This window comes from Stegostoma tigrinum, chromosome 5 (genome assembly GCF_030684315.1).
Source record: "Stegostoma tigrinum isolate sSteTig4 chromosome 5, sSteTig4.hap1, whole genome shotgun sequence".
Taxonomy (NCBI): domain Eukaryota; kingdom Metazoa; phylum Chordata; class Chondrichthyes; order Orectolobiformes; family Stegostomatidae; genus Stegostoma; species Stegostoma tigrinum.
Window position 1 is genome coordinate 64,153,372 of NC_081358.1, and position 26,740 is coordinate 64,180,111.

General features: G+C 44.6%; 1 protein-coding gene across 1 annotated transcript in view; it reads left to right on the plus strand.

Moving 5' to 3' along the window:
* oxr1a (oxidation resistance 1a) overlaps positions 1–26,740 on the plus strand; it is a 451,468-nt gene that overhangs the window by 393,518 nt on the left and 31,210 nt on the right. Inside the window, exon 8 of the mRNA XM_059646345.1 lies at positions 6,987–7,750. Coding sequence (XP_059502328.1) covers positions 6,987–7,750 — 764 coding nt within the window. The remainder of the gene's footprint in view (positions 1–6,986; positions 7,751–26,740) is intronic.

Below are 26,740 nucleotides of genomic sequence, written 5' to 3' on the forward strand. Positions count from 1 at the left end.
TCCCTGAGCAGCTCCATCTAGTGTGTTACTTTCAGATGGATTAGCCATGGTAAATGTTGGGTTACGGGATATGATGGGGGGTGGGGCTGCTGAGTGGATTCTGTTCAGAGGGTCTGTGCTGACTCAATGGCCGAATGGTCACCTGCATTGTAGGGATTTTATGATTCTGTACAACTGTAGCAAACATCTCTATTCTTTATTGTATGCCCCTCAGAGTAAATGGTAACATTCTGTTTGCCTTTCTAATCACATCCTGCACCTGTATCCCTTTTTTTCTAATTCATATGCCAGGACAACCTTCATACATCAGAGTTGTAAGATCCCTCTCTATTTAAATAACACGCTGTTTTTAAAATTCCTGTCAAAAGAACATTTTCACATTGTGCCACATTATGCTCCATCTGCCAAAACTTGTGCTCATAACCCATAGCATCCATACAGTGTGGAAACAGGCCCTTCGGCCCAACAAGTCCACACTGACCCGAGGAGCATCCCACCCAGACCTATCCCACTGCAACCCACCTAACCTACACATCCCTGAACACTAGTGGCAATTTAGCAATCCACCTGGCCCGCACATCTTTGGACTATTGGAGGAAACTGGAGCATCTGGAGGAAACTCACACAGATGCGGAAGAATGTGCAAACTCCACACAGACAGTTGCCTGATTGTCAAATTGAACCCAGGCCCCTGGCGCTGTGAGGCAGCAGCGCTAACTACTAAGCTGCCTGATCTGCTCATTTAACCTCTTTTTGCAACCTCTTTATCTCTTCTCCACAAGTTGCTTTCCAAACTATGTTTGCATCAACAGCAAATTAAGCAACTGTCCACGTCATTTAAATGGGTCGTAAATAATTAAATGCGCAACACTGATTCCTATGATACTCCACTTGTTACATCGTGCCAATCTGAAATGTGCTGTTACCACACAAAATAAGAATTTCATGATAGTGAAAGAGGAAAAGCAAGTTAGTTTGTTAGGTTAAGCGGCCTATAGTTTCCTGCTTTTCCATGTCTGTCTTTCCATGACAAAAAGGAGTCACATTCGCTATTTCTCAATCTGAGAATATTTTCTAAAATTCCCAAGATTCTGAAAATAATAACCTGTGTATGATGTATTGCTGCAGTCATTTCTTTTAGAACCCTGGATGAAGTCGATCAGGATCTAGGATTTGTCAGCTCTTAGTTCTGATAATTTTCTTACTCTGTTCCTGGTAATTATAATTGCTGTGTATTTCTCCTTCACTGTGAATTTAAAAGTGTATGCAGTAGGTTATTTGATTCCTCTGAGATGAGCTCAGGGCTTGGATCTGCACCTGGAGGTATGATGTTATTGCTATTACTGAGACTTGGTTGAGGGAAGGGCATGATTGACAACTAGTTGTCCCAGGATATCGATGCTTCAGGCGGGATAGAAAGGGAGGTAAAAGGGGTGGAGGAGTTGCAGTAATGGTCAAAGACGATATCACAGCCGCATTGAAGGAGGGCCCCATGGAGGACTCAAGCAGTGAGGCAATATGGGTAGAACTCAGAAATAGGAAGGATGCAGTAACAATGTTGGGGCTGTACTACAGGCCTCCCAACAGCGAGTGTGAGATAGAGGTACAAATATGTAAACAGATAATGGAAAGGTGTAGGAGAGACAGGGTGGTGGTGATGGGAGATTTTAATTTTCCCAACATTGACTGGGATTCACTCAGTGTTAGGGGTCAAGACGGAACAGAATTTGTAAGGTGTGTCCAGGAGGGTTTTCTAGAGCAGTATGTATGTAGTCCAACTCAGGAAGGGGCCATACTGGACCTGGTGCTGGGGAATGAACCCAGTCAGGTGGTTGATATTACATGAGGGGACTACTTTGGAAATAGCGACCACAATTTTGTCAGTTTTGCAATACTCATGGACAGGGATAGGAGTGGACCTAAAGGAAGAGTACTCAATGGGGGGAAGGCCGACTATACCAAGATTCGGCAGGATCTGAGGAATGTAGATTGGGAGAAACTGTTTGCAGGTAAATCCACATTTGATATGTGGGAGGCTTTTAAGGAGAGGTTGATTAGCGTGCTGGAAAGACATTTTCCTGTGAAAATGAGAAATAGAAAAGGCAAGATTAGGGAACCATGGATGACAGGTGAAATTGTGAGACTAGCCAATAGAAAAAAGGAAGCATACATAAGGTCTAGGTGACTGAAGACAGACGGAATTTTGCAAGAATATCGGGAATGTAGAGCGAATCTGAAACGAGGGATTAAGAGGGCTAAGAGAGGATATGAGATATTGCTGGGAAACATGGTGAAGGAAAACCCCAAAGCCTTTTATTCATATATAAAGAGCAAGAGGGTAACTAGAGAAAGGATTGGCCCACTTAAGGACAAAGAAGGAAAGTTATGCACTGATTCAGAGAAAATGGGTGACATCCTTAACGAGTACTTTGCATTTGTATTCACCAAGGAGAGGGACATGACGGATGTTGAGGTTAGGGATAGATGTTTGCTTACTCTAGGTCAAGCTGACATAAGGAAGGAGTAAGTGTTAGGTATCCTAAAAGACATTAAGGTGGACAAGACCCCAGGTCCGGATGGGATCTATCCCAGGTTTCTGAAGGGAAGCGAGAGAGGAAATAGCCGGGGCCTTAACAGATATCTTTGCAGCATCCTTAGCCATGGGTGAGGTCCCAGACGACTGGAGACTAGCTAATGTTGTCCCCTTGTTTAAGAAGGGCCGCAAGGATAATCCAGGTAATTATCAACCGGTGAGCCTGACGTCAGTGGTTGGGAAGCTACTGGAGAAGATTCTGAGGGATAGGATCTATTCCCATTTGGAAGAAAAAGGGCTTATCAGTGATCGGCAACATGGTTTTGTGCAGGGAAGGTCATGTCTTACCAACTTAATAGAATTCTTTGAGGATGTGACAAAGTTGATTGATGAGGGAAAGGCTGTAGTGTCGATGTCGTATACATGGACTTCAGTAAGGTGTTTGATAAGGTTCCCCATGGCAGGCTGATGGAGAAAGTGAAGTCACATGGGGTCCAGGATGTGCAGGCTAGATGGATAAAATACTGTCTGGGCAACAGGATACAGAGGGTAGTAGTAGAAGGGAGTTTCTCAAATTGGAGACCTGTAACCAGTGGCGTTCCACAGGGATCTGTGCTTGGACCACTGTTGTTTGCGATATATGTAAATGATCTGGAGGAAGGTGTAGGTGGTCTGTTCAGCAAGTTTGCTGATGACACTAAGATTGGTGGAGTAGCTGATAGTGAAGGGGACTGTCAGAAATTACAGCAGAATATAGATAGACTGGAGAGTTGGGCAGATAAATGGCAGAAGGAGTTCAATCCGGGCAAATGCGAGGTGATGCATTTTGGAAGATCAAATTCAAGGGTGAACTATACAGTAAATGGAAAAGTCCTAGGGAAAATTGATGAGCAGAGAGATCATTGTTTCCTGAAGGTGACAACGCAGGTCAATAGGGTGGTCAAAAAGGCATATGGCATGCTTTTCTTCATTGGGTGGGGTATTGAGTAAAAGAGTTGGCAGGTCATGTTGCAGTTGTATAGGACTTTGATTCGGCCACATTTGGAGTACTGTGTGCAGTTCTGGTCGCCACATTGCCAAAAGGATGTGGATGCTTTGGAGAGGGTGCAGAGGAGGTTCACCAGGATGTTGCCTGGTATGGAGGGTGCTAGCTGTGAAGAGTGGTTGAGTAGATTAGGATTATTTTCATTAGAAAGATGGAGATTGAGGGGTCTACAAAATCATGAGGGGTATAGACAGGGTGGATAGCCAAAAGCTTTTTCCCAGAGTGGGGGACTCAATTACTAGAGGTCATGAGTTCAAAGTGAGAGGAGGAAAGTTTAAGGGAGATATGCGTGGAAAGTTCTTTACACAGTGGGTGGTGGGTGCCTGGAACGCGTTGCCAGCGGAGGTGGAAGACGCAGACACGTTAGCGTCTTTTAAGATAAGATATATTTGGACAGTTACATGGATGGGCAGGGAGCAAATGGACACAGACCGTTAGAAAATAGATGACAGGTTAGACAGAGGATCTTGATTGGCGCAGGCTTGGAGGGCCGAAGGTCCTGTTCGTGTGCTGTAGGTTTCTTTGTTCTTTGTTCTTTGAAATGAAGACAAGCTGCAAAATTTCTGTTCAATTCATCTATTTCCTCATTTTCCGTCCTTGATTCCCTCAACTAACTATAAAAAGCCAGTTCACTTGTTACTGACCCCGTTCCTTTTTAAATACTGTTTAAAAAGAACTCTTATTGTTTGATTTACTAAATCCAGCTAGCTTTTTCTTGCCCTCCAAGCTCTTCCTGATTATTATTGTTATTATTTTATTCCTTGCTGTTTTTTACATTCTCTCCAATTGTCTGACATAATGTTAACCTTCCCAGAATTGTACGCTTTATTTTCTAATGTGATTTGAATCTTCGTAGGTTACTCATGGATTGCACATCCTTCCCTGCAAATCTCTCTTATTGAAATCGATCATTGTTGAGTCTTATGAAGTATTTCCTTAAGTGTCTGCCACCGTACCACCATTAACTTAATTTCCCAGTTCCCTTTAGCCAGCTTTCTGTCTTTATAACTTTTAGATTTGTCGTTTATGTTAATTCTGAAACATTAGTCTTAAATGCACTTCTCTCCTGGAAATTAAATGGTCTTGCCAACCATTTGCCTGAATGATGTATTTGTAATGAGAATTCAGCTACACAGATCCATGTTTGGTGAGTTCAATGTCACTACAAATCAAATGAAATACTTTGAAATAAGTTGGGTGTTGCTTGAAGTCTCAATTTTTTAATGCTTTGTCATAATTAGGCTTTTGTTGACCTTTCCATTAATTAATCTTAACATATTGCCATTGTACTTTAATTTTACAGTCAATCCATGCATCATCAACATCACTATTATCACTTAGGTATTTTTCTTTTTAAAGACGAGGCAGTTTGTAAACTTGTTTTGAGAAAATGCTAGCATGCAGTATTCTAAAAGCACTTGATCATAAAGTATTAGTTGGATAAATTCTTTAGTTGTACAATGACACTGGCTTAGTAAGGGGCAAACACTCAGTAGGTACATTTTAATGTAGGAAGAAATAAAAGACCTTATTCAAATGGTGAAGGTCTCCCAAAGTGCAGCACAAAGGGTTCAGAGTATTTACAAAATTAGCTACAGCAAGTAATTAAGGCGAATGGAATTCTTGTTACAACTATACTGGGAGTCAGCGTGGCTGTGCCTGGAGTACTGTGCATAATCTGGTCTCCAAATAATAGAAAGGATATACTGGCATTGGAGACAGTTCAAAAAAGATTCAGTGGCATGATTCCTGCGATAAAGGGATTGACTTGCAAAGAATGTCTAAACAGATTAGGCTTGTATCCTTTAGAGTTCAGGAAAATGAGACGGTAATCTTATTTAAACATAGAAGATTCTAAACAAATTTGACAGGGTAGATGTTGAGATGATGTTTTCACTCCGTGTTAGGGGAGAGTTTTAAATTATGAGGTCTGGTTATTGAATAAGATTAAGACTGAGATGTCTGCAATTCTCCACTCGAGAGTTATGGAGGCTGTATCACTGAAAGTATTTAAACAGGAGGTCAATAGATTTTTGAAAGATCAGAGCTTTGGGGTTATGTAGATCTTTCACGAATGAATTGTGGCAACCTGAAGCATAATAAGCCATGATCGTATTGAATGGTAGGGCAAGCTTAAGTGGCTGAATAGCCTACTCTTGCTTGTGTTTCTTATGTTCTAATGTTGATACAACTGAGAAACCTGCTCAGCTTCAGAGTTTTAACCATACATTTTTGATGTGCAACTTTGACTAATCTCCTTATAGTGAGGTAGACTATTTTTAAAACTTTTAAAAACAGGCTTGGAGGGCTGAAGGGTCTGTTCCTGTGCTGTAATTTTCTTTGTTCTTTGTTCTCTTTTCCCTTTCTTGGGTACAAGTATATTAGGCATCCAGCTTCAGCCAAGATCCTGCAAAACTGTATAAACTGAATCTAAAACATGTTTTTTCTTCCAAGCTGCTGGTGCTTCCCCTATTCAAAAGGTCCTCAGGCATCCTAAATTAGAGGCTAATATCTAACACTTTCACAGTAAAATTTCCTTAAGTAACCAACAGCCATTATTCATCAAGTCTTTTCTAATCTCACATTATTAAAATAAATTACCAATGCTGCAGAAATATAGCAAGGTTAATCGTTAAATCCCTTCAAACATACATGAAACTCATGCCTCTGGATCAGAATTCAAAAATAAATGGTATTAACCTATACATAAATCACACATCTTATGTCACACAAGGATGATTCTAGAGTTTGTGCATGCACACTTGTTAGTGAAGACTAAACAGGCTGGGACCCTTTTCTGTAGAGGAGCCTGATGAGCCTTTACAATCTTGGGCGAAGTCAAAACTAGGGAAGATGTTTCCACTTATAAGAGAGCCCAATTCTAGATGAAGATGGTCACCAGATACTCCTCAAGTGATTCAGGAAAATCCTGCTGAGGTGAGAAGTCCGTGAAGGATGCTAGATTAAGCGACCAGCCAGAAAGTAATTTGGTTAGTTGGAAAATTAGTAAAATTAGTCTGAAGTTGCCAATGTCAGGAGGACGATTAGAAAAGTACATTTATTAAGTGGCAAGATTCACAAAACTCCTTCGTGTCTGTTTTGGAGCTGTTGTATCTATATGGAATTTATCCCAGTATATTTATTTTTCTGTTTCAATACACAAAATATGAATTATGAAAAATGGATGGCTAAGTGAATGGTCTTGTGCAAGGACCACGCACAGGCAGTTCAAAACTGAGTAACTTAAAGTGTTTGAACTGTGAAGAGGTTCAAGAATGTAATATCCCTAAAGAATTCCCCAAGAAGGATGACTGCAGTTTGTGAAACATTATTTGGAGTGCAAGCACAGAAATATGATCAGTTAGAGTCACACTGGAATTTGAATTTTTTTTATTTTCTTTCTACCAGAGAACCAGAATGTCCTGGATCAATCAAAGATGCAAACCAGTTAGATGAAAGAGCAAGAAACAATGCTATTGAAGAGGACTTCAAACGACAAGACCCAGAGAATGATAGCATAAGCACAGCTCCCAGAAGCACAAAGCATTCCTTGTCTGAAGATGTGTTCACTAAATCTGAACTCTCCCTAATCCGAGAAGACCTGGCCTCCTGTGATGAGTTTAGACAAGATAAGTTATCTGGAGCCTCATCAAAGTCTGTGCAAACCATGAACCAGTCTGTAAGGGAAGTCTGCCTCCAATCTGCATCAGCAGAATCATTGGAAGTGAAAGTGACCAAGCAAGTTAGTGCTGAAAGTCTGTTGCATCATGATGGTCATGAACTGATTGAAATGAAGGGAAGTGGAAACCCGGAGATGGAAATCACCAAAAACAAACATCACCCTGATGATCATGGTCATGTTGCACATCAAGGTGAGGATGAACAACAAGCCACTTGTGACCACAAAGATGCTGAAGCTGAAGGATTGGGTATCAAGTGCAGAGCAACTCAGAGTGCTTCTGTTTCTAACTTATCGGGCAGCTGCAAGAAGGAGAATACTGATCAGTCGAGGAGAGCAGGCAAAGAGTTTGTTCCTGATTCTGCAAATGACGTGAAAGAACTCCAAAAACTGTGGAAAAGCCATGCTCTGCAACAGAGGGAAACAGTGCAACATTCCACCAACAAAGACATCAAGCCAAAAACTGGGCAAGCTGCAAAAAGATCTGGAGAAGGTATATTGATTAATTAAAAGTTCTGTGCTTGGACTGGTACAATGAAACAGATTGTAGTTGAAGAAAAGGGATGTTTTTAGAGATTCAAATTAAAGGTAGTACTGTGACCATGAGGGGCCCGTTAGGACTCAAGCCTTGATGTGTATACTTGATATAACATGGTTCTTATTTTCGGAATGAGAAGGACCAGCTTCAATTTTTTTGTCTCCAGTCACACAACTGTTTTGTCTTTCAGTTACTATTTTAAGTACATTTCTGTCCTCCTTGGGAAAAACAGTGGGGATCGTCATAGGTTCCCTACAGTGTGGAAACAGGCCCTTTGGCCCAACAAGTCCTCACTGATCCTCAGAGCATCCCACCCAAACCCATTCCCCCTATAACCCAGCTACTCTACACATCCCTGAATATAACGGGCAATTTAGCATGACCAATCACGTGTTAGCAAAGATGCCAGTGCATCTTCGGACTGAGAGGGGAAACCGGAGTACCCGGAGGAAACCCATGCAGACAGGGGCAGAACGTGCAAACTTCACACAGACAGTTGCACGGCGGTGGAATCAAACCCAGGTCCCTGGCGCTGTAAGGCAACAGTGCTAAGCACTGAGCCATCATATTACCCCAAATAAAAAGTAGCAACTTTACATACAGCAGGGTAAGGTTTATAATTGGGGGAAGGGTAATTACAGTTCTGTTAGGCAAGAACTGGGTAAAATAAAATGGGAACAGATGGTTTCAGGGAGGAACACAATTGAACTGTGGAGATTGTTTAAGGAATGCATACTGCATGTGCTTGATAGGTTTGTTCCTAGCAGGCAATGAAGATGCGATCGAGCGAGGGAGCCTTGATTCTCAATAGAGATCGAACGACTAGTTAAGAGGAAGAAGGATTCTTATGTAACGTTGAGGAAACCAAAAACGGAAAAGGCTTGAGAGGGATACAGGTCATCCAGGAAGGAGCTGAAGAAAGGGCTGAGGAGAGCTATAAGAGGGCATGAGAAAGCTTTGACACATGGGATCAAGGAAAACTCCAAGGCTTTTTACACGTACGTGAGGAATAAGAGAATGACAGGGAAAGGGTAGGACCGATCAAGGATTCTAAAGGGAATTTGTGCATGGACCCTAAAGAGATAGGAGAGGTCATTAATGGATACTTTTCTTCGGTATTCACAACTGAGAGGGACCTAGTTGTAGAGGAGGACAGTGTGAAACAGGCTGGTAGGCTAGAGGAGGTGGATGCTAATAAGGAAGATGTGCTAGGAATTTTGAGGAACTTGAAGATAGATAAGTCCCTGGGGCCCGCTGGGATTTGTCCAAGGATTCTGTTGGAAGAGAGGGAAGAGATCACAGAGCCTTTAGCGATGACCATTTCGTCCTCACTGCCCATGGGTGTCATGCTGGAAGATTGGAGAGGCAAACGTCATTCCCTTGTTCAAAAAGGGCAATAGGAAATTACAGGCCAGTTAGTCTTACATGAGTGGTGGGCAAATTATTGGAAAGAGCTTTGAGAGATAGGATTTATGATCGCTTGGATAGGCACAGTTTGATTCATTATATTCAGCATGGATTTGTGAGAGGTAGATCATGCCTCACAAACCTTATTGAATTCTTGGAAGAGATGACCAAACACGTGGATGAAGAAAGAGCAAGTGGATATGGTATACATGGATTTAAGTAAGGCGTTTGATAAGGTTCAGCATGGTAGGACCATGTAGAAAGTAAGGAGGCAAGGGATAGGGGGAAATGTGGCAGATTGGATTCAGAATTGGCTGACCTTTAGAAGACAAAGGGTGGTAGTGGATGGAAAATATTCAACATGGTGCTCCATTACAAGTGGTGTACAGCAAGGATTTGCTCTGGGTCCTCTTTGTGATTTTTGTAAATGATTTGGACATGGGAGTGTAAGGGTGGATTAGTAAGTTCGCAGACGATATGTAGGTGGGTCGTATTGTGGACAGTTAGGAGGGCTGTTCTAGGTTACAAAGAGACATTGATTGAATGCAGAGCTGGGCTGAGAAGTGGCAGGTGGAGTTTAACCCAGAAAAGTGCATGGTGATTCATTTTGGAAAGACACATTTGAAAGTAGAATACAGAGTTAACAGAAAAATTCTTGACAATGTGGAGGAGCAGAGGGATCTTGGGGTTCATGTCCACAGTTCCCTGAAAGCTACCACCCACGTGGATGAAGTTGTTAAGAAGGCGTATGGTGTATTAGCTTTCGTTAATAGAGGGATTGAGTTCAAGAGCTGTGAAGTTATGCTCCAGCTACTCAAAACCTTTGCTTAGCCACATCTGGAGTATTGTGTCCAGTTCGGGTGACTCATTACAGGAAAGATGTAGAAACGTTGGAAAAGGTGCAGAGGAGACTTACCAGGATGTTGCCTGGAATGGAGAGAAGGTTGAGACAGGTAGGGCTTTCACTTTAGACTGGCAAAGGATAAGAGGTGACTTGATAGAGGTCTACAAAATGATCAGAGGTATAGATAGAGTGGATAGTCAGAGACTTTTTCCTAGGGTGGAGGTAGCTATTATGAGGGGGTATAGTTTTACAGTGAATGGAGGTAGATACAAGGCAGACGTCAGAGGTAGATTCTTTACTCGAAGTGTAGTCAGGTCATGGAATGCCCTGCCTGCAACAGTAGTAGACTCGCCGACTTTAAAGGCATTTAAGTGGTCCTTGGATAAACATATGGATGATAATGGAATAGTGTAGGTTAGCTGGGCTTCAGATTGATTTCACAGATCGGCGCAATATCGAGGGTCGAAGAGCCTGTACTGCGCTGTTATGTTCTATGGTCAGGGTGTGGAATGCATTGCCGGAGAGGGTAGCGGAGTTGGCCTCATTCGGGGCATTTAAGCAGCTTTTGGGCATTGGGATGATAGTATAAGTTAGGGCTGGGGCTTAGATAGACTTTAGGATTAGGGTAAAAGTTCAACACAACATTGTGGGCCGAAGGGCTGGTACTGTGCTGCACAGTTCTATGTTCTATGTTCTATGTTCTAGCAAGGGTTCACATGCTCTAATTCCTAACTAATGTCACAATGTGGACCTGGAGGAACACAACAGGCCAGGAAGCATCAGAGGAGCACCAGAAGGGAGACCAGAAATAAATAGAGAGAGGAGGGGTGTGGCTGGAGAAAGTAAGTGGGATGGCAATAGGTGAGTGCAGGTAGGGAGTAGTGGGGATTGGTGAATGAGGTGGGAGAGAAGACAGAAAGGTTGTGTCAGGCCAAGGAGGCGGGGATCAGAGGGAGGGTTGGTCATGGAATGAGGCCAGGGAGATTTTGAAATTGGTAAAATCCACTTTTAGGCCATTGGGCTGTAGGCTCCAGAGGTGGAATATGAAATGCTGCTCCTCCAGTTTATGGGTGGTGTCATCGTGACACTGGAGGAGGCTCAGGATGGACACATCACCCAGGGAGTGGGAGGGGAGTTAAACTTGTTTGCGACTAGAAGATGATGTTTGTTACAAACAGCACGCAGATTGTCTACAAAACGGTCTCTGAGACTTCACCTCTCACACCTCGTGGACCAATCCCCACCACTCCCTATCTGCATTATGTAACACTATCCCACCTACCTTCCCCAGCCCAACCCCTCCACTCTCAATTTATTTCTGAGGTCCCTTCCCCTTCCTCGTTTCCGAAGAAGAGTCTCGACTTGAAATGTTAATTTTTCTGCTCCTCTGATTCCTGCCTGGCCTGCTGTGTTCCTCCAGCTGCACACTGTGTTACCTCTGACTCCAGCATCTGCGGTTCTTCTGGCCCACCCAGAGGGAATATCTGAGGCTTCGTAGAGCTTCACAGTAGCCCATTGCCAAGTGTAATTGCTAACACCTTTCCCAGTGACAGGATGGAAGTCATATGCCACAGGAAGACCATGGAAAGAAGGAATTTGGACAAAATACAGAATCATTTGAACACATTCTGCTTTTGAATTATGCAGACGTTTTTACACAACTTCATAAGAGTGATCTGCAGCAATTTTATGTACACAACGAGAGTCAGTTTTGAGCACTCAACCTCTTGTATCCTATTCATAACTCAAAGCAGTGTAATCTGATATTGGGTTAGGCTACTGTTTCAGGTATCTCTTGCAGCTATGATTCGTGGGCTTTCATATGGAATTAAGAGATGGAGTAAGTTTACAATGCATTGAACAGACAGTGGAAGTTTTCTGGCTATTTTTTTGCTCGGCCTTCCTGTATGCCACTCCTTTGAGCTTGAGCTAGCCAGCAGTAAGGTAAATAGCTGATATTCAGTTAGAGTCATGAGCTATACAGCAATGGAAACAGACCCTTTGGCCCAATTCATTCATGTTGACCAGATATCCAAAATTAATCTAGTCCCATTTGCCAGCATTTGGTCCATATCCCTCTAAACCTTTCCTATTCATTTACCCATGCAAGTACCTTTTAAATGTTGTAATCGTACCAGCTTCCACCACTTCCTCTGGTGACTCATTCCATACATGCACCACTCTATGCATGAAAAGGTTACCTCTTTGGTGCCTTTTAATGGATGAACTCCGGATCATTCGGGAGGGGTAGGGGGGGGGGAGCGATTAGATAGGAGTTATAGGGAGGTGGTAACACCCAGGTTACATGGCAAAGGTAGCTGGGTGACTGAAGGGGAAAATGGAATAGGCAGACAGTGCAGGGACCCCCTGTGGCCATTTCCCTCAATAATAAGTATACCGCTTTGAATACTATTCGGGAGGTGGGGTGGGAGGAGGTGGCGGAACCTACCACGTAAAAGCCATAGCAGCCAGGTGTCTGGCAGTGAGCCTCAGAAGGGAAGGGATTGAATAGGAGAATGATAGTGATAGGAGATTCAATGGTTGGGGGAACAGACAGGAGATTCTCTGGTATGGATTAGATTCCCTACAGTGTGGAAACAGGCCCTTCGGCCCAACAAGTCCACACTGCCCCTTGAAACATCCCACCCAGACCCATCCCCCTATAACCCACACACCCCTGAACACTACGGGAAATTTAGCATGACCAGTCCACCTAACCTGCACCTCTTTGGACCGTGGGAGGAAACCGGAGCATCCAGAGAAAACCCACGCAGACAGTTGCCCGAGGCGAGAAACGAACTCTGGTCCCTGGCTCTGAGAGGCTGCAGTGCTAACCACTGAGCCACTGTGCTGCCCACCATGGAGCGAGACTCCCAGATGGTATGTTACTTCCAGGGTACTAGGGTCAGGGATGTCTTGGATCGAATCTTCAGGATTCTTAAGGGGGATGGAGAGTACTAATGACATAGCTAGGAAATGGGATGTGGACCTGAAAAGTGAATATAGGGACTTAGGATAGAAGTTGAAAGCCAGGACGAGCAGAGTAGTAAATAGCCAGACATGGGCTAGTGAGGCCAGAAACAGGGAGCAAGTGCAGCTGAACACATGGCTACAGAGCTGGGGTGTAGGACAGAGGGTTTCAGGTTTGTGGATCATTAGGATACCTTCAGGGGAAGGTGGGACCTTTACAGGATGGAAGGGTTACACCTGAACTGGAGGGGCACCGATACCCTGAGATGGATGTTTGCCAGAGCACTTCAAGAGGATTTAAACTAGTTGGCAGGGGGTTGGGAACTGGAGCTACAGATCAGAGATTGGGGTATCCAGTGTACAGGCAGGTAGAGCAAGCAGAGAATCTGTGAGGAAGGATAAGCCGTTGATAGAACAAAGTGGCAGTTAGTGCAACAGGTTGGGGTGTGTCTATTTCCGTGCAAGAAGTGTCAGGAATAAGGGTGACAGACTTAGAGCATGGATCAGTACTGGGAGCTGCGATGTTGTGGCCATTATGGGGACTTGGATAACACAGGAGCAGGAATGGTTGTCGGATGTTCCAGGGGAGAGATGTTTCAAAGGAACTAGGTCGGGAGGTAAGAGAGATGGGGGAGTGGCATTGCTAATCAGGGGTGGTATCACAGCTGCAGAAAGGGAAGTTGAGGAGGAGTGTTTGCCCACTGAGTCAGTATGGGTGGAAGGAGCAGTCACTTTATTGGGGGTTTTCTATAGACCCTGCCTAATAGCAACAGAGACACTGAGAAATATATTGGGAGACAGATTTTGGAAAGGTGCAGAAGTAATCGGGTTGTTTAGATTAGATTAGATTCCCTACAGTGTGGAAACAGGCCCTTCGGCCCAACAAGTCCACACCGCCCCTTGGAGCATCCCGCCCAGACCCATTCCCCTAGAACCCACACACCCCTGAACACTATATGCAATTTAGCATGGCCTATTCACCTAGCCTGCGCAACTTTGGACTGTGGGAGGAAACCGGAGCGCCCGAGGAAACCCACGCAGACACGGGGAGAATGTGCAAACTCCGCACAGACAGTTACCCAAGGCTGGAATTGAACGTGGGTCCCTGGTGCTGTGAGGCTGCAGTGCTAACCACTGAGCCACCATGCCACCCCAAACCACCCATGTTGCCATGGGTGACTTCAACTTCACTAATATAGACTGGCACCTCCTTATGCAAATAGTTTGGATGGAGCAGATTTTCTCATGTGTGTCAAGGAAGGATTTCTGATTCAGTATGTGCATCAACCGACTAAAGGCCGTATTGGATTTGGTGCTTAGCAACGAATCAGGCCAGGTGTCAGATCTCTCAGTGGGAGAGTATTTTAGTGATAGTGATCACAACTCCCTGACCTTTACGATAGTTACGGAGAAGGATAGGAGCAGTATGCGATGGTATAGGAAAATATTAATTGGGGGAGGGCAAATTACAATGTTATTAGGAAGGAACTACGGAGCACAATTTGAGATTGGAGGTTTTCGGGGAAATGCATGACAGAAATGTGGAGGCTATTTAGGGAGCAGTTGCTATAGGTACTGGATAGGTTTGTTCCACTGAGGCAAGCAAAGGATGGTAAGGTGACGGAACCTTGGATGACAAGACATGTGGAACACCAAGTCAAGAGGAAGAAGGAAGCCTACTTAAGGTTGAGGAACCAAGGGCTCAAGAGGTCTACAAGGTAGCCAGGAATGTACTGAAGAATGGACTTAGGAGAGCTAGAAGGGGGTATGAGAAAACCTGAGCGGGTAGGGATCAAGGAAAACGCCAAGGCGTTCTATGCTTATGTGAGGAACAAGAGGATAGCCAGACTGAGGGTAGGGCCAATCAGGGATAGTGGAGGGAACTTGTGCGCAGAATCAGAGGAGGTAGGGGAAGTCCTTAATGAATACTTTGCTTCAGTATTTACTGGTAAGAGGGACCTTGACGTTTGTGAGGTCAGCATGAAACAGGCAGATATGCTTGAACAGGTTGATGTTAGGAAGGAGGATATGCTAGAAATATTGAAAAGCATGAGGATAGATAAGTCCCCGGGGCCAGATGGGATCTATCCAAGATTTCTCCGGGAAAGGAGGGAAGAGATTGCTGCCCCTGTGGCAATGATCCTTGTGTCCTCACTGTCCACTGGAGTAGTACCAGAGGATTGGAGAGTGGCAAATGTTATTCCCTCGTTCAAGAAAGGGAATAGGGATAGTCCTGGGATTTACAGACCGGTCAGTCTTAACTTCTGTTGTGGGCAAACTAGTGGAGAGAATTGTGAGAGATAGTATTTATGATCATTTAGAAAAGTACAGCTTGATTAAAAATAGTCAGCATGACTTTCTGAGGGGCAGGTCATGCCTCAAAAGCCTTATTGGATTCTTCAAGGATGTTGCAAAATACATTGAAGGTTGAGCAGTGGATGTGGTGTATATGGATTTTAGCAAGGCATTTGATAAGGTTCCCCGGTAGGCTAATTCAGAACGTAAGGAGGCAAGGGATTCAGGGAAATTTGGCTGTCCAATAGAAGACAGAGGGAGGTAGTAGATGGGAAGTATTCAACCTGGAGCTTGGTGACCAGTGGTGTTCCACAGGGATCTGTTCTGGGACATCTGCTCTTTATGATCTTTATAAATGACTTGGATAAGGAAGAGGAAGGGTGGTTTAGTAAGTTTGCTGATGACACGAAGGTTGGTGGAATTGTGGACAGCGTGCAGGGCTATTGTAGGTTGCATTGGGATATTGACAGGATGCAGAGCTGGGTAAAGAAGTGGCAGATGGAATTAACCTAGAAAAGTGTGAAGTGATTCATTTTGGAAGGTCAAATTTGAATGCAGAATGCAGGGTTAATTGCAGGATTCTTGGCAGTGTGGAGGAACAGAGGGATCTTGGCGTCCACGTCCATAGATGGCTCAAAGTTGCTACCCAGGTTGATAAGGTTATAAAGAAGGCATATGGTGTGTTGGTTTCCATTGGTAGGAGAATTGAGTTTGATAGCCATGAGGTTATGCTGCAGCTCTATAAAACCTTGGTTAGACCACACTTGGAATATTGTGAGATAACACATTGTAGAGCTGGATGAACACAGCAGGCCAAGCACCATCAGAGGAGCAGGAAGGCTGACGTTTCAGGAAAATTCAGAAGAAGGGTCTAGGCCCAAAACGTCAACCTTCCTGCTCCTCTGATGCTGCTTGGCCTGCTGTGTTCATCCAGCTCTATACCTAGTTATCTCAGATTCTCCACCATTTGCAGTTCCTGCTATACTTGGAATATTGTGTTCAGTTCTGGTCACCTCATTGTAGGAAGGATCATAGAATTCCTACAATTTGGAAACAGGCCTTCGGCCCAGCAAGCCCACACCGAACCTCCGAGCACCCACCCAGACCCATCCCCCTATAACTCATCTAATTTACACATCTCTGAGTACATTGGGCAATTTAGCATGGCCAATCCACATAACCTGCACATCTTTGGACAGTGAGAGGAAACCGGAGCATGGGGACGAAACCCATGCAGACACAGGGAGAATGTGCAAATTCCACACAGCCCGAGATTGGAATCAAACCCGGGTCCCTGGCACTGTGCTGACCTAGTGGAAGTTTTAGAGAGGGTGCAGAGGAGATTTACCAGGATGCTGCCTGGACTGGAGGGCAGGTCTTATGATGAAAGGTTGAGGGAGCTAGGGCTTTTTTTCATTGGAAAAGTGAAGAAGGATGAGAGATGACTTGATAAAAGTGTACAAGATGATGAGAGGCATAGATAGAGTGGACAGTCAGAGACTTTTTCCCAGGGTGGAAATGACTGTTACGAGGGGACATAATTTTCAGGTGATTGGAGGAAGGTATAGAGGAGATGTCAAAGGTAGGTTCTTCACACAGAGAGTGGTGGGCACGTGGAATGCGCTGCTGGCAGTCGTTGTGGAGTCAGATACTTTGGAGACTTGTAAGTGACTCTTGGTTGGGCACATGGAGGATCATAAAATGTAGGGTATTCAGGGTAGATTAATCTTAGTCGGATAATAGATCAGCACAACATCGAGGGCCAAAGGACCTGTGCTATGTTGTGCTGTTCTATGTTCTATATTTTATGTTGTAAATCTTTCCCCTCTCACCTTAAACTTATCTCCTCTAATTTTGGATTTCCCACCCTGAAGGAAAAGACCTTAGTGATCCTATTTGTGCTCCTTGTGATTTTTAAAAAAATCTCTATAAGTTCAGTCCTCGGCCTCCGGCAAGGAAGAGCAAATAGCCCAAAGTCTATTCACCCTCTCCCTATAGCTCAAATCCTCCAACCCTGGCAACGTCCCTGTAAATCTTTTCTAAACCCTTCCAAGTTTCACAACATCCTTCTTATAGCAGGGAGACAAAAATTGCACACAGTATTCTAAATGTGGCCCAACTAATGTCCTGTACAGCTGCACCATGAACTCGCAGCTCTTCTCCTCAATGCACTGACCAATGAAGGCAAGCATACTAAACACATTTTCCAATATTCTGTCTACCTGGGACTCCACGTTCAAGGAGTTATGAACCTGCCCTCCAAGGTCTCTTTGTTCAGAAAACAGTCCCAGCCTGTTCAGCCTTTCCCGAAAGCTCAAACACTCCAATCCTGGCAGTATCTTTATAAATATTTTCTGAACTCTTCCAAGTTACATAACATTCATCCTAGACCAGAACTGTACAGTATTCCAGAAGTGGCCTCGCTGATGTTCTGTACAGCCACATGACCTCCCAACTCCACTCCTCAGCGCTCTGACCAGTAAAGGCAAGCATACCAAACCCTACATTCAATATTCTGTCTGTCAATCCACTTTCAAGGAACTAAGGACCAAAGTTCAGCAACACGCCCTGGGACTTTACCATTAAGTATATGCGTCTCGCCCTGATTTGCCTTTCCAAAGTGCAACACCTCACATATATCTGCTCTAAACTCCATCTGTCAATCCTCGTCCCACTGACCCAGTTCATCAAAATCACATTGTACTCTAAATAGATAACCTTCACTGACTAAACTACTAATTTTTGGTGCCATCTGCAAACTCACTAACTATGCTTCCTATATTCTCATCCAAATTGTTCATATAAATGATATAAAACAGAGGACCCAGCACTGATCTTTGTGGCACACCACTGGTCACAGGCCTCCAGTCTGAAAGGCAACCCTCCACTACCACCTGCTGTCTCCTAGTGTCAAGCCAATTTTGTATCCAGTTGGCTATCTCTCCCTGGATCCCATGTGATTAGTCTACGATGTGGAGCCTCATTGAAGGCTTTGCTAAAGTCCGTATATGATGTGGAGGTGCCAATGTTGGACTGGGGTGGGCAAAGTCAGAAGCCACACGACACCTGGTTATAATCCAACGTTAATGCAGACAAGTGTGAGGTGATGCACTTTGATAGGAGTAACCAGAAGGCAAAGTACTGGGCTAATGGTAAGATTCTTGGTAGTGTAGATGAGCAGAGAGATCTCGGTGTCCATGTACACAGATCCTTGAAAGTTGCCACCCAGGTTGACAGGGCTGTTAAGAAGGCATACAGTGTTTTAGCTTTTATTAATAGAGGGATCAAGTTCCGGAACCAAGAGGTTATGCTGCAGCTGTACAAAACTCTGGTGCAGCCTCACTTGGAGTATTGCGTACAGTTCTGGTCACCTCATTATAAGCAGGATGTGGAAGCTTTGGAAAGGGTGCAGAGGAGATTTACTAGGATGTTGCCTGGTATGGAGGGAAGGTCTTACGAGGAAAGGCTAAGGGACTTGAGGCTGTTTTCATTAGAGAGAAGAAGGTTGACAGGTTACTTAATTGAAACATAAAATAATCAGAGGGTTAGATAGCGTGGATAGGGAGAGCCTTTTTCCTAGGATGGTGACGGCGAGCACGAGGGGGCATCACTTTAAATTGAGGGGTGAAAGATATAGGACAGTTGTCAGAGGTGGTTTCTTTACTCAGAGAGTAGTGAGGGAATGGAACGCTTTGCCTGCAACGGTAGTAGATTCACCAACTTTAGGTACATTTAAGTCATTATTGGATAAGCATATGGACGTACATGGAATAATGTAGGTTAGATGGACTTGAGGTCGGTATGACAGGTCGGCACAACATCGAGAGCTGAAGGGCCTGTACTGTAATGTTCTATGTTCAATGTTCTATGTTATGAAGGACCAGCACTCCGAAAGCTTGTGATTTCAAATAAACCCATTGGACTATAATCTAATGTCATGTGACTTCTGCCAAAGCCCATTAAGACAAAGCCTGCTGTTGTGCCTTTATCCATCTTCTTGGTCACCTCTTCAAAAGAAACTCAATCAGGTTTGCGAGACACGATTTCCCACATGGAAAGCCATGCTGACTAACCCTAATCAGTCCTTACATGGCCAAATGCACATAGATGCTGTCCTCTGGGATCCCTTTCAATAACTTATCCAACACTGACACCTTTTTCATATATTAGCCAGGGCTCCTTTATTGTACCAGCTGAACAGCCCCAATTAGAGAACTTAATACATCCCTCCCCCTCCGAGTCTGTGGACATAGGCTAGCCATTTTTACTTGGAAAGCATCCCAGAGCATTTTAGTGTCCGCTACAGGCAGCATGTAATGCATGGGAACTCTCCTCTTGCACTAGGAGTGCCTTGGTAGAATTTTACTCTCTCCTTTCAGCAGCAGACGTGTTAAGACAACTTCTTCCATCGTGTCCATCTCTAATTCACAGAAATTGGGGAGAGGGTGAATCTGAGTTCCAGGCAGGACTTCCAAATATTTCGAGGGGCAGGGCATGTTTGCTCCCACACTGTTCAAGAATTCGTGGCTTTCATATGATCTGCATATGACTTTGGTCCTGACGTTGTGTTGACCATGCCTGTTACCTATGCTCGGACATTTCTGTAATTCCTACACCAAACTTCATTCCCTGTATCAAGCTATTTCTCTGACTTGGTGGAGTCTTGGATCTGGTATTGGAGTTCCTGATGCCACTGGACCCTCCACCCCAGGGTCAGGAAGATTGCAGTTAACCTGGTACACAGTGTTCTACCCATTAACAAATCTGATGCTGTCCATTTTGCTGCATGTCGGGTGCTCCTATCATCAAACAAGAACTGTGGTGGCTTGGTATCTAGTGAGTCTGGAGGCAGTTTGCTCAATCCAGCCTTCATAGTTTCAACTGCTCTTTCTGCCAAGCTGTGGGATAATGGGTGGTATGGAGCTGTCCTAATATGGAATCCCATTTGACTTTAAGAAATAACCAAATTTTTTGCTGGAAAATGATGGCCGATTATCTGTGACTAACAGTTCCGGGACTCCATATGTTGCAGAAGATACCAGCAGTTTTTCTATCATCTTCCCGATGTTTGACGAATGGACGCTGTGCATGTCTAACCACTTTGAGTGGGCTACTGCAATGGCTAATAACATTGAATCCAAGAAATGACCTGCATAGTCGACTTGCAAATGAGTCCAAGGTTTATCAATGTGATGGAAGCTGCTGGTGCTGTAATTTAAGATAACAAAGTGTGAAGCTGGATGAACACAGAAGGCCAAGCAGCATCTCAGGAGCACAAAAGCTGACGTTTCGGGCCTAGACCCTGCTGTGTTCATCCAGCTTCACGCTTTGTTATCTTGGATCCTCCAGCATCTGCAGTTCCCATTATCTCTGGTGCTGTAATTTATTCTTGTTAACACTCTGGGCACAACCCCACCAATGCCGCTGTGTCTGCATCTAGGCCTGACAACCAAACATAACTTCTCACCAGCATCTTCGTTTTGGAGACTACTGGCTGACTGTAATGGACTTTTGCCTGGGACAGTCACTCTGCGGCCATGATAATATGGCATCTTCTAAGGGAAGCTAGTCTCTAAGCTCAAAAAAGGTTTCAGTTCTAGATCTGATGCCTGTTTGGTTTCCCCCATCAATGTCAGTTGTTTCAATTTCGAAAGGATTAGATGTTTGTGTCCAAAATCTGATATGGCTAGCTGTGACTGGGAGCTTGTCCAGAAAATTTAGTATCATTACAGACTCTTCCATTGGCGGTATGACTGGTGCCATATCTGCTAATGGGAGACAGCTGCAACATCTGCATTTACAGCTAGGCCTCCCTGGCAGTGCTCTAACTTATAATTGTAAGCACTTAGTATTAGAGCATAACCACTGAATGGGCCTGAAACTGTGGGCAGCACTGCTGGTGCTCTTCTCATAGATCACAGAATCACAGATGAGAGATTCCCACAGTGTGGAACAGGCCCTTCTGCCTAACAAGTCCACAACGACCCATGGAGCGTCCCACTCAGACCCATCCTCCAATAATGCGCTTAATCAGCACATCCCTCAACACTACAGGCAATTTAGCATGGCCAATCCACCTAGCCTGCATATCTTTGGACAGTGGGAGGAAACCAGAGCACCCAGAGGAAACCTACGCAGACACATGGGATGTCTGTGATTATGACTAATCTCTGTTGGTAGAACTTCCAGACTCCAAATATGAGTGCCGATCCTTCTTTCTCTATTTGGGCATATTCCTGCACTCTGCATTAGCCAAAGCCCTGAATGCATAAGCAGTTGGGCGTTCCACTATATTGGGCCACCTATGAACTAATACCATCCAAAATGCAATACGGAGAGGTATTGCATGTCATTTCTTGGGATCATAGTGTGCCAACACCCTTGAGGATGACAGCTGTTTACTGAAAGCTATGGTTTGTCTACGAGACCATTTTCAAAGGTGAGCTGTTTTTTTGTGGAGTTGATACAAAGGTGCCAGTATGGATGCGACGTTCTGTGTGAAGTTTCTGTCAAAGGTTCTGGAGTAGATTTGTAGCTCGGGTTGTGGATGCCATGGTTGGTTCGTTCACCAAGCTGGTTTGTTAGTTCAAAGATGTTTCATTACCCTGCTGGATAACATCATCAGTGCAGTCTCTGATGAAGCGTTGATGTCTCTTCCTACCAGATATATAAACTCTGGGGTCCTTTAGAATTGGTCACCTCATTTCTGATTCTTTTTCTTTGCGATGTTGTATATATAGGGTCTAATTCTACATGTTTATTGATGGCCTTCTTGAAGGAGAGCCAAGCCTCTAGAAATTACCTTGCTTGTCTCTGTTTGGCCTGTCCTAGGATCCTGATGTTGTTCCAATCAAACTGGTGGTTATCCTTATCCGTGTGAATGGAGATGAGTGAGTACTGGCCATGTCTTTTTGTTGCTAGTTGGTGTTCTTGTATTCTTCTGGCCAGTTTCCTTCCTGTCTGTCTAATGTAATGTTTGTCGCAGTCATTGCATGGAAAAAATACACAAACTGGAAGTACCCTCAGACCCATAGTCTTCTTCCCACGCACACCAAAACACAGGTTAGTTCAAAGAAGGCTAAAACACCCCATTAGGCTGCAGCCTAATGGTATCAATGTGGACTTCACCAGTTTCAAAATCTCCCCTTCCCCTACTGCATCCCTCAACCAGCCCAGTTCGTCCCCTCCCCCCACTGCACCACACAACCAGCCCAGCTCTTCCCCCCCCCCCCCCCCCCCCACCCACTGCATCCCAAAACCAGTCCAACCTGTCTCTGCCTCCCTAACCGGTTCTTCCTCTCACCCATCCCTTCCTCCCACCCCAAGCCGCACCCCCCGCTACCTACTAACCTCATCCCACCTCCTTGACCTGTCTGTCTTCCCTGGACTGACCTATCCCCTCCCTACCTCCCCACCTACACTCTCTCCACCTATCTTCTTTACTCTCCATCTTCGGTCCGCCTCCCCCCCTCTCCCTATTTATTCCAGTTCCTTCCCCCCATCCCCCTCTCTGATGAAGGGTCTAGGCCCGAAACGTCAGCTTTTGTGCTCCTGAGATGCTGCTTGGCCTGCTGTGTTCATCCAGCCTCACATTTTATTATCTTGGAATCTCCAGCATCTGCAGTTCCCATTATCTCTTGTCAGTAAGTGACCTCACTTAATCCACTCAGCCCAGGACTCCCTCAATTCTCCAAAGACATAAGAATAAACGAGGATGAGAACCAGGAACAGGCCCTTTGGCAGTGGCATGTCAATCGATGGGAACAGGGTGGTAATATCTGGAGGAAGGTATAAATGGTCTGATTAGCAAGTTTTCAGATGACACTAAGATTGGTGGAGTACCAGATAGTGAAGGGGACTGTCGGAGAATGCAGCAGAATATAGATTGGAGAGTTGGGCGGAGAAATGACAGATGGAGATCAATCCACGCAAGCCTGCACCAATCCAGATCCTCTGTCTAAACCTGCCACCTATTTTCCAAGGATCTGTATCCCTCTGCTCCCTGCCCATTCATGTGTCTGTCCAGATACATCGGAAATGACGCTATCCTGCCTGCCTTCTCCACCTCCGCTGGCAACGCATTCCAGGCACTCACCACCCTCTGCATAAAGAACTTTCCAAGCATATCTCCCTTAAACTTTTCCCTTCTCATCTTGAAATCGTGACCCTGAGTAATTAAGTTCCCCACTCTGGGGGGGAAAAAGCTTCATGCTATCCACCCCTGTCTATACCTCTCATGATTTTATAGACCTCAATCAGGTTCCCCCCTCAACCTCCGTCTCTCTAATTTAAATAATCCTAATCTACCCAACCTCTCTTCATAGCTAGTGCCCTCCATACTGGGCAACATCCTGGTGAACCTCCTCTGCACCCTCTCCAAAGCATCCACATCCTTTTGGTGATGTGGCGACCAGAACTGTGTGCAGTGTTCCAAATGTGGTCGAACCAAAGTCCTATACAACAGTAATATGACCTGCCAACTCTTGTACCCAATACCCCATCCGATGAATGAAAGCATGCCGTATGCCGCCTTGACCACTCTATCGAACTGCGTTGCCACCTTCAGGGTACAATGGACCTGATCTCCCTGTGCATCAGTTTTCCCCAAGGCTTTTCCATATACCGTATAGTTGGCCCTTGATTTGGATCTTCCAAAATGCATCGCCTCGCATTTGCGTGGATTGAACTCCATCTGTCATTTCTCCGCCCAACTCTCCAATCTATATTCTGCTGCATTCTCCGACATTCCCCTTCACTATCTGGTCCTCCACCAATCTTAGTGCCATCTGAAAACTTGCTAATCAGACCATCTATACCTTCCTCCAGACATTACCACCCTGCTCCCATCGATTGACATACCACTGGAAAGAGAAACCCAAGCAATACTCCTGAAAGAACATGATCCGAGTGACACCATCTCCACAGATAACATGCTGAAATTACTGGAACTGTGCCTCATGCCCCACTTTACCTTTACTGGGCAAATGAATGAACAAATCAACAGGACACCCATGGGATCACCTGTCTCCAGACTAATAGCAGAAGAGGCAATGCAGAGACTTGAAAGCATAGCCCTTCCACAGATTCACCCTCAACTATGGATCTAACACGTGGATGACATTTTCATCATCATCAAACGGATTCGACTAGAGAAACACCAACTTATAAACAACACTGTCATGAGCACCAAATTCACCAGGGAAGAAGAAAAGAATGAACAGTTCCCATTCCTGACATCATTGGTAGAACACAGGGCCAATGGGTTATTTCTGACAAAGGTACACAGTTAGGCCACACATACAGATCAGGTCCTGAATTTCAACAGCAACCATCCAAACACCCACAAACAGAGTTGCGTAAAAACACTTTAACTTTAACCTTCTTTGTAACCCCTTGGCTAACCTGTGTGTTGGTGTGCCTAGGGCGGCGACTAAGGGTCTGAGCTGTACATCCAGTTTGTGTACTTTATCCCATGAAAAGACTGTGACAAAAATTACATTGGATGGACAGTAAGGAAACTAGCCACAAGAATACATGAACACCAACTAGCAACAAAAGGACATGACCAGCACGGACTTGTCTCCATTCACACAGATAAGGAGAACACCAGTTTGATTGTGACAACACCAGGGTTGTAAGACAGGCCAAACACAAACAAGCACAGGAATTTCGAGAGCCTTGGTTTTCCACCAAGGAGTCCATCAATAAACATGTAGAATTAGACCCTATGTATACACTACTGCAAAGAAAAAAACAGAAATTAGGTAACCAATTCCTAGAGTGCACATACCTGATGGGAAAACACAACAGCACTTCATCGAGGCTGCACGGATGATGTTACCCAGCAGGGTGTGAACTAATAAACCAGCTCGGTGGGCGAACCAACCACAGAAGTTTCTGTAATTTACCAGAACAAGAATGACCTAAGCTCCTGAGACAGACGTGGGAACCTAGGCACATTTGATCACCCTCTCTTCATCTTCCAACAGGTATATGACTCTGTAGCCCAAGTAGGTGACCTGGGGAGCCTGGAACATGTTTTCCCCTTCTTGGGCACGCACCTACCTTAGAAAAACAACTGAGGACGATATCCAATTTCTCGAAGTATTCCTTATTAGTTTTCCCTGTTAACAGGACATCGTCTAGGTAAATGGCGACCTGAGGTGGACTTTGCAGAATGTTGTCTGCCGTTCAGTGAAAAATTGAATAGGCAGATGAATTTTTATCCTTCTGTGAGAAATGGTTTACCATTTGTTTAAAATTGCCACAAAGGCAAAACAACTCAATGGGCTTCAAAAGCAGTGCAACTAATGCTGCCCATTGCTCAAATTGGACTGGTTTGATGATTCCTTCGCTTTCCAACCTTCTCATTTCTGCCTCAACTTTTGCCTCTAAAACTAAATGCCACTGGGCAGGCCTCTCAGAATCCAGGAATAGCTTCCTGGTGAATATGCAAGGTGGCCTTGGCTCCTTTGATAGTGCCTAGACCAAGAACATAGAATGTAGAACAGTACAGGCCCTTGAGGGCTACGAGGTAGCCAGGAAAGACCTGAAGAGAGAGCTCAGAAGAGCCAGGAGGAGACATGAGAAGTTGTTGGTGGATAGGATCAGGGTAAACCCTAAGGCTTTCTATAGGTTTTTAAGGAATAAAAGAATTACGAAAGTAAGATGAGGGCCAATCAAGGATAGTAGTGGTAAGTTGTGTGTGGAGTCAGAGGAGATAGGGGAAGCGCTAAGTGAATATTTTTCAACTGTATTTACTCTAGAAAACGACAATGTTGTCGAGAAGAATACTGAGACTAGGTGGGATTGAGGTTCACAAGGAAGAGGTATTAGAAATCCTATAGAGCGTGAAGATAGATAAGTCCCCTGGGCCGGATGGGATTTATCCTAGGATCCTCTGGGAAGCCAGGGAGGAGATTGCCGCGCCTTTGGCATTGATCTTTAACTCATCATAGTCTACAGGAATAGTGCCAGATGACTGGAGGATAGCAAATGTGGTTCCCCTGTTCAAGAAGGGGAGTAGAGACAACCCTGGTAATTATAGACCTGTGCACCTTACCTCAGTTGTTGGTAAAGTGCTGGAAAAGGTTATAAGAAGATTTATAATCATCTAGAAAAGAATAAACTGAATAGGGATAGTCAGCACGGTTTTGTGATGGGAAGGTCGTGCCTCACGAATCTTATTGAGTTCTTTGAGAAGGTGACCGAACAGGTAGTTGAGAGAAAACCGGTTGATGTGGTGTATATGGATTTCAGCAAGGCGTTCGATAAGGTTCCCCACAATAGGCTATTGTACAAAATGCGGAGGAATGGAATTGTGGGAGATATAGCAGTTTGGATCAGAAATTGGCTTGCTGAAAGAAGACAGGGGGTGGCAGTTGATGGGAAATGTTCATCCTGGAGACCAGTTACTAGTGGTGTACCGC